This window comes from Narcine bancroftii, chromosome 10 (assembly GCF_036971445.1).
Source record: "Narcine bancroftii isolate sNarBan1 chromosome 10, sNarBan1.hap1, whole genome shotgun sequence".
In the NCBI taxonomy this organism is placed as follows: domain Eukaryota; kingdom Metazoa; phylum Chordata; class Chondrichthyes; order Torpediniformes; family Narcinidae; genus Narcine; species Narcine bancroftii.
In genome coordinates, this window is record NC_091478.1 from 9085353 (window position 1) to 9094539 (window position 9187).

The window sequence follows — 9187 nt, forward strand, 5'->3', positions numbered from 1 at the left end:
ATGCCCATCTGTATTGCGTCTGAGAGTTAATTCGTGCTCACTCATTTACGAGCCTGTACACCATAGAATCTTAAAGGAAATCTACACGAACATGGGAGAAAAATACTTACGTCTCTACAGAAATAAAGTTACAAAGTATTTTTCAGATTGTCCATAAACAAACAGCCAGGCATAAGGTTTTACAGGCGCATGTCCTTATTATCGTAATCCACACGTGAATTGTCACAAAATTAAATAAAATACGATGTTTGCAAATGCTTAATTGCAAGACTGTATGTAGCTAGGAAGAATTGATGCCCTTTACGAAATGAATTGAAACCTGCATGCCATCCTTGATGGAATTTTCAAACTGACAGATATTTACTGTGATTATTGTGTGCGTGTTGTTTAAACAATTTTTTTGCAATCAACAAATATCAAGAATATTACTGGACTAAACCTGTGTTGATGGATATCCACCACAATAACATTTTATGTTACATGCTTTCACCATTCCTCGTTTATTCGCAGCCGCAAATAAAACATACCATTGTTTTCCATCTATTGTAATGTCAAAGAAAATCCTTTTGAAGTTTGCCTAAACTTTTATTGTAATCACGCGCACGGAACCTGTCCATGCATATCCAAAGGCCTCTATAATGTTAATAGGGGACATCTGCTTATGGGCTCTGTACCACGTGCGCCCTTACTCTTAGTCTCTGTCACGAACCCAGGCATTCAACAGACCTGCTTTCCACTCGGAGAGGAGTCCGAACGGCTTAAGTGCAGTCTCAGAGGTTACACCTTCTTCATGAGGAGGCCCTGCAATTTGCTGTTAATTGCAAACGGTCCAATATTAGGAGTGCTCGTCTATCGTTACTCATTCATGATCAAAACATTAGCTGGTAATTGTTGTGTCATGTGTCAACTGCGATTCTCTTAAACCTCTGAGATCCACACTCAATTCTGGTGTGCGCCAACCTGTGACCAAATCGCTCTCATCTGTCCACAAGTTCGACCTCTTGGGTAGTATCTGAAGTGGAAGAGGGCGATGTTCGAGTATCCGGACAGTGGGGAAGAGATGAGCCCCACTCACAAGATATCCTTCTCCATCATAGATATTCTCGACCCCCAAAAATTTACAGGTAAAAACCAGGCGCTTGGGCTGCGAGACAAAGCGCCAAGTGAAAGCAGTGATATGCCCTTACTGATTAGTGCAGAAGAGACTTTCCAGGAGACAGCACAGATAAGTGCTGAAAAGAACAGCAATCAAATCGGCACCGATACGGGTGAGTCAATAATGCATGTTCTTATATTTTTTAAATCAGCATGAGGACCTTTCAATATCAAAACCAATTTAAATAATTCGTCGTTTGACTTATTCGGTCTTTTTACAGGATCGTTATTGAAATCTATAAGGAAATTACGTGGTGCTTGTTGCTTTGGTTTGTTCTTTTACCTGACTTTCTGACGAAAAATCAACCTATTTTCTAACCTAAACACATCCCCGCCTGGAAATAATAGCGTTTATGAAATTATCAAATTCCTTTCAAAAGAAACACGGAAGCCTTATGGACAAAAAAAGTTATTTACTGGCAGCGTCTGTTTGTTTTTACTTTTCACTCAGCAATTAAGAGTGAAATAATTAAATGTTCGGGTCAGAAACGTAATCTATTTGTTCAATACAGTACATTTTTCTTTTAAACCAAGAAACAGACTTCTTGAACCACATTTGTTGAGCAAACGTTTTGAAATGGAGAAAGAATATTTTGTTTCATTCAAAATATCAGACCATCTCGTGATTAGTGACAATTAATTTAATACTTTCCCTCTTATCGTGAAATCCATTGAAATCATAAATGTGACCCATACCACGCTATATCTTGAAAAACAATTACAGTTGTTCAATAACAGCTCTTTGCTGGGTGTGATTGGCACTGGGAGAGAGCTTGGGTAATTGTTTAAATCATCCCACGGATGCTGCTGCTCCAAATGATCGATATCCTATTACTGACTTGTGCATATCTCCTTCCAACAGCTTGCAGGTACAGGGTAAAGCCGTGAAAAGGCGAGCCTGAAGCAGATCGAAGGTCCAAATATTTTTCGATTAAAATTTATCTTTAATAGATGGTATTATCGATCTGTTAAAATCTGAAGCTCTATTTGCACATCGTGGCTGGTGCATTTTTGGACATTTTTCGAGCATCGTTTGGTCGGCTTGAAGTAATAACTGGTCTCATCCCAACCAGGACGTGATCAATACATTTGACCACGCCCTCTTGTATTTCTTTCAAAACAAAAATAAATACCTATAATCTGTGATTTCGACTCGAGTCCAATCACTGAATGGACGATAAACCTTGCCAATAACAAAACTACTTTATTTCGCTGCCTTATGGGTACAAGTGCTTTCGCTGAAGCGCTTGCCACAGTTCAGAATTTGGATCACTATTCTGTAACTTGGTGTCTCTCCCTCCAATTCACAAAAAGAGATCATTTAAAGTGGTCAAATGATACATTAATAACATAAATAACATAACATAACAATTACAGCACGGAAACAGGCCATTAGGCCCCTCTAGTCCGCACCGAACCAAACACCCCTTTCTAGTCCCACCTCCCTGCACAATGCCCATAACCTTCCATCTTCTTCTCATCCATAGACCTGTCCAACCTTTTCTTAAATACAATACTGACGCACATTTTACTAACTTAGTTGACTGAGGATATCAGAGCACTTGCGAGAAATTTTCAGTCGGGCAGTCCATTGACAATTTTGGGCCATGAAAGTAATTATTAAAAAAACATTTAAACCCCAGAAAAACGTGAATCTATATCATCTCGAATTTCCTGTAAACTTAAACAAGAGCAGCAGGAAAAAGGGGAGGGGGTCTTAAGGAAACACAAATTGTTAATCTATGCTTCCACATTATTTACTGCCTTTAGAGAGCAACCTGGATTCGTTGGATGTTGTCAAGACCAAAATGACCCATGGCCCCAAGGTAACCATATAACCTGGGTCCAAATAAAGATAGAAAATGTCACAGAAGTTAAAGTGATGAGGACTGATCAGGAATCCATAGATTTATAATTATTATTAATAATTGATTTCTGATTGAGGAACTCAGATATACATAACAAGCAAACAAGAATGATGAAAAAGAGGAAGAATATGAGTGTAACTAAAAAAACACTATAAAATATAGTAATTTGTAATGATTATTTAGATTGTTTTCAATAGCATTACCAACTTTAAATAAATTAGAGCTAAGGTAATGTTACTTTTAAAAAAAAAAACTTCTGTTGGGTCAAATTAGTTTTAAAATGGAATTTATAGTGATTGATAACTTATCAGGGTTGTGTACAAAAGGGACTATAAGTTACGTTAATATGAGACATAATGAACCTAGGGAAGCATTGACTAAACTATGTTTGCAATTTCCAGTAGTAAATGGAAATAAATAATGGATAAACAATGTTGATAATGAGTTTGTCATTACACATTGTAAAATGTACATATGGACTTCCTGCAGCTGAACAGATATTTGTTAAAAAAAAATTATAACAGTAAACTAACTGAATTATATTTAAAAAAGACACTAAATACACAAGATAGATAATAATCACAGTAATTTTAAATTTAAAAAAAATGTGGCTTGAAATAGTTTAGAAAGTCCTTTTGTGGTGTCAGAACAGTATTATTATCAGTCTATTCAAGAGTCCAAAAAGCTGTTGGAAAGAATCGGTTCTTAAACCCTGAGGTGCCGTTTTTCAGGCTTCTCTGCCTTCTGCCTGAAGGTAGCAGCAAGAAGAGGTTGTGACCAGGGTGAAGATGATCCTTTATGATGTTGGCTACCTTCTTGAGGTAGCACATCCCAGAAATTTCAAAAATGAATGGGAGGTCAGAGCCTTTGCAGCCTTCTGCATTCCTGGGCACATGAATTCCCAAACCGGATGGTGATGCAACCTATCAGTATACTTTCCACAGTGGACATGTAGGAGTTTGATAGACCATCCAACAACATGCCAAATCTCCTCAGACTGCTCAGAAAGTAGAGGCATTAGTGCGGCTTCTTCAGTGGTTGCCTTGGGGCAACCAGAAAAAGTCTTCTGAGATATGGTCTACCAAGAACTTGGATCTGACTCTCCCCACCTCCTTCCCATCAACCTCTCCTTCATAAAATAAAAAAATAAGTTCCTTGTTCTTGATTATATTGAGAGCTGGTTTGTTGTCCTGGCACCACCTGACCATCCTGTATTTTGATTCATCATTTCCAGTTATTCAGCTGTCTTAACCTGTTTGTACAAATCTCCCCTTTAGGCAAACAGAATTTAAATTTACAGTCGCTGGCTAACTTTGATTTCATGTTGATTCTTAACCATTTGTTTTTTTTTGGTTTGATGCCAAGGTTTTAGTCTATTCCTAATGTCTTCTTTCTTCAACCTTTCCCAGATTTGTAATCATGAACCTACTTTTTTTTGTTACACATAATTCACTAATTGTGTTGTCTGAGTGGACTTATTTAAGCTTTCTGTATTAAATAAATAATTTGAAATTCAAACCAATTACATTCATGAAGCTGAAAGAGGTTCATTAATTTTATTCAAGTAATAAATAAAATATTGAACCATGCAGCAAAAATGGGAAGGGTATAGGATAATGCTAAGGCTGATCCATTGTGTCAGCAAGACTAAGGTACAAATTGGGTTTGCAGACATTACGAAAAGCAGATTGAGGAATTCAGAAGGCTACAGAAATATTAAATGCTGTAGGTCAGATCCTGAATACTGATTCAAATTGCACAAGAGGCTAAGGTGTGTGTACTGGGTGGGTGGGTGTGTGCGCATACAGAGGGGAAGAACTTTCATGTCCTTTCAAAGAATAAGGCCATTAACCCATCATTTCTATGCTCCATTACCCTACTAATTCTCCTTGTAATTTATTATTCCCAAGTTCCCCTCTGTCCAACTCTAGAGTCTACCTGCCTACACCAGAGGCTATTTAAAGCAGCCACATCCTCACCTTTTGTGATGTGGGAGGAAAGAAGAGGACCCAGGATAAACCAATGTGGTCACAGGGAAAACATACAAAATTCACATAGACAATGGTGGAAGTCAGGAATGAACCTTGGTAATTGGCACTGTGAGGCATCAGTTCTACTTGTTCAAACTAATAAGACATTGAAATTAGAATATTGCTTGCGCAATGTGTGTGGGCATATGGAAAGGAGGCAAAGTTTTAAATGATGTAATGGTGTAATAGAGAAACGAGGTTCTCCTCCCTTCAAGGAACTAAGCTTGATTGAATGGCATGAGCAGTAACCTGCCCTGTTGCATGTTAAAACTACTGCAACCTACAAAATATTAATGAACTGCAATTTTACAAAATATAAACTTATAAATAAAACAACAGGTGTAAATAAGTCAGCCTTTGCAGATGCTTTTCAATGGAACCAAACGGTGCAAACAAAGAGCCTGTTCTACTAATCACAACCCTGCTTAGTATAGAATATGGGTTACCCTTTATATATTTAGGAGGTATAATTCCAGCTTCTAAAGAGTGAATTAATATCTGGAACGGCACTAGTGCTAATATGGCTGTGTCCATAATCATATTTGGAAATATGATATTGCTTCCTGAAATTGGCATGTAATAACCTACTTTGCACTTGTAAAATAAGGAAGCAAGGTCCATTGTCTATATTCAGTAATAAATGTACTATTAATCGATGACACTGTACTTGTTGTACATTATCATTAATGCTTAGATACATTCTTTTAAACTAAGTATTTTTTTATAACTGGAAGATTAATTAAATAATTAGGTGAGTTAAGGGTTATGGGCATTAGGAAGGGAAGTGGCCAGATCATTTATGGTCTGATTGAATAGCAGAGCAGGCTCAATGGGCCAGATAACTTCTCTTTCTCCCATTTCTTAGGTTCTTCTGTTTGTCAATATTTTTGTGAAATTCCATTGCATAGGCTAGTCATTGTTTCACCCACCAAATTTACTGGATATAATATAAATTTTTCTTTATACTTTGGGAGAATTCCAGTGACCAATACCAATAGGGTTTATATTGATTACTGGGATGAAACCTTCATTATTTTAAAATGCCACTTAATTACAAATAACAAAAAAAAAGCTAGTATTCAACACAATTGGATATAGGTTTCTTCTGAAAACATTCAGCTTCAAACCTAATTATTTTTGAAGGAATATATGTCTAGTTAAGGTAGTAGAGGGAAACAAATGGTTAAAGATTATATATTCTGAATCCATTATAAATGCTTGTTTGCAGATGGAAGTGATTGGGAACAAGACAGACATTCCAATGCTAATACTTCAAAAGAATCTCCAGAATCTCTTGAAAACTTTCAACCATTTATAAAGAATAATCATTCAACACAACTGGAATTAGACAAAGACCAGATTGCCTCCACTGATTTGGAATCCAGGTCTGATCGCGTTGAACCCAGACAAAAACGTCGTCGATCTGAACCAGGCTGTGCTAAACCAAGACGAGCTAGAACTGCCTTCACGTATGAGCAACTAGTGGCTTTGGAGAATAAATTTCGCTTGACCCGGTATCTATCAGTATGTGAACGACTCAATCTTGCTTTGGCCCTCAGCCTTACAGAAACACAAGTTAAAATCTGGTTTCAGAACCGACGCACAAAATGGAAAAAACAGAACCCTGGATCAGATAGCACAATTCAGCCTGCCCCTACTAGCCTGTCTCGAGTCAGTCCGAGTCCTCCTGGACCAAGTGTACTCAGCTTTCCGACCTTTCAGACTTATGCTGCAGGGAATGTTATTTGCCAGTCGGCAACACCAGTCTCTTTAGTATCGTCCACTACAGGTTTGATGTCTCCCTTCCTGAGTTCTGCCTACTTGACACCATTTTATGCACCACATTTGTGAAAACTAAACGGGCACCTCCCTAGTAATTATTTACCAGAACAAAAGGATGATTACATTTTTCATTAGGCCACCATTTTGTACAACTAGCGTGTAATAATATAAGCATCACCCTGAAAGTGGCTGAGCAATTCTAGTGATAGCTTTTAAATACTACTTCTAAATGAATTTAAAAGCCTTATATGGACAAGTTCTGAACTTTAACATCTAGAGATGTGCTGGTTCTTCATGTGAAAATAAGAAATAAACAAATCCTATAAGATCAGAAGTGCATCATCTATTGAGTTTTGTGTAGCATTATCTAAGATTATGAATTTTCAATCATGAAACTAAAACTGTAATATTTACAACTGTATTGGTGCTTATAAAGGCACTGAATTAATATATTTTGTTCACAATATCTTTAAACTCTCCTGTTGTCTCATACTATGTATTTTTAATCCTTTAAAGCTAGAATTATCAGAAAGTATAAAACACCAATGTGGACTATTTTATTTCATTAATTTGAAGGGACACACGATAGCAAATGGCAGCTATTAAGTACTGAGATGCACAAGATGGATATGCACTGAATATGGTGCTGCAGTTAGCATTTAAAATGAAACAAGAAAGGAACTTGTCATCAAAAAGTACCTCATTACCTGGTCCTAATGGTTAAGGGTTTATGATGTCTCCATTTAAGTATTCTATAGTTTTAAGTGGACTTCACTTCCACAAGGGAATACAGCTTAATTAGTTTGAATCTAGAACCTTTTATTGACAAATTGATAGAAGTGTCATCATTTATTTTTGGATGATGTTCATGGGAATTTGGCTTTGACAATCAAAACACATTTGCAAAAGACAAGTTGGCATAATAAAATACAATAGTTTTCATGACTTGGCATTGAACTTCTTGTCTTAAATATTTTTGATTTTTTAACATGTCAGATTGACCAATAAAAGATTAAGGATAATACAACAGCTTTGAAGTGTTCATGATTTGTAGTTCTGTAGACAGAAGCAATTTACATTCACCACATTTGCTGCCTTCCAGTTATAATGCAACTATATTGCATTTACTCAAATATTTGTTCAAGATATTTCTCACCATTATTAAACTAACTTTTGATAATGCTTCTATCGGTTTAGCAGGGCTTTAATTTACAAAGAAAAGTGAATTAATTGATGACAAATCGTGTACATTCTAAAAACCTGATTGTGGCCCATTCTATTGTGATATTCTGGAAAATGTCAGAATATTTATGCTTTTAAACAAAAAAGATCAAGGAACACATTTACTCCTCACTGCTTCCCCATATTAATTTTGATTAATTATTATCCACCCCACCTCAATTAAATGTAATACTGACAACATCTGTGATAAATCACAAATGATAATTGTATAAATACCAAACTATGGGCAAGTTTAAAAAAAAATTAACTTTAGGTTAAATATTTTATTCTATCAAGGTTTGTTGATTAATTTACATTTCAAAGACTTGTGCCCCATGTTGGTGTATCTGTTATTCAGGTGAATCAACAACATGAAATTCAAAGCTAAGGGAAACAACAGATGCTTTCTGACCATTCATATTTATCGATTTAAAATGATTCTTAAATTATACTCTGCTCAGAACAAATTAAATAAACTGGTAGAAGTGTATTTGATATTTAACTAGAAATGAAATGTTCTTGTCTGAAATGGAACTTTTTAAATTAAATGAGTACTACAGAATATCGTTTAAATTGAATTAATAGAAACAAGATTTAATAACCAAAAAAATCAACCATTCCAGAGCCAAAGTCCTGAGCATGGCAAAATAATAGAATTTTAGTTAAGCAGTTTTCATATCTTAGTGAAATTCTCAAATAATAATTTCACGAGTGTTATCATTATTGCTTTGTAAAAACAAATGGCAACCAATTTACAAACAGCAATGCCCCACAAACAGCAATGAGATGAATGACCAGTCAATTTATATTTGAAGGTTTCAATTCATGGATAAATGGTGGCTGAGGAGCATTCCTTAGATCTTCTCAAACAGTATCTATAGCCTCCATCAAGAACAAATGGTAAAACAAGTTTTCAATAACAATAAAGAAATAACTGAAGGTAAGCTACCAATAAAATAATTAGTAAAGGATAAACTATCCATCATATGTTTAAATCCACCTACAAAATAATGTTGAAAATATATTTTCAGCTTCCATCACACTTTCTGTGTATTGTCAGGAAATATTAAAGCACAATTTGTAGATAAAATATTTCATGATTAATTAAATGTTACTTATAAAGTTACTTTC

General features: G+C 35.6%; 1 protein-coding gene across 1 annotated transcript; it reads left to right on the forward strand.

Moving 5' to 3' along the window:
• Positions 1 to 1030: 1030 nt before the first annotated feature.
• nkx1.2la (NK1 transcription factor related 2-like,a) lies at positions 1031 to 6904 on the forward strand. Its single transcript, XM_069899466.1, has 2 exons — positions 1031 to 1268; positions 6282 to 6904. Exons 1-2 carry the CDS (start codon positions 1031 to 1033, stop codon positions 6902 to 6904), a joined length of 861 nt encoding a protein of 286 aa, XP_069755567.1.
• Positions 6905 to 9187: the final 2283 nt, after the last annotated feature.

What these genes read in the sequence shown, in the direction of transcription:
- nkx1.2la (XM_069899466.1), top strand. Translation starts at nt 1,031, where the DNA reads ATGTTCGAGTATCCGGACAGTGGGGAAGAGATGAGCCCCACTCACAAG. An exon ending in TCAAATCGGCACCGATACGG is followed by an intron (nt 1,269 to 6,281) that starts GTGAGTCAATAA and finishes GCTTGTTTGCAG; the next exon opens with ATGGAAGTGATTGGGAACAA.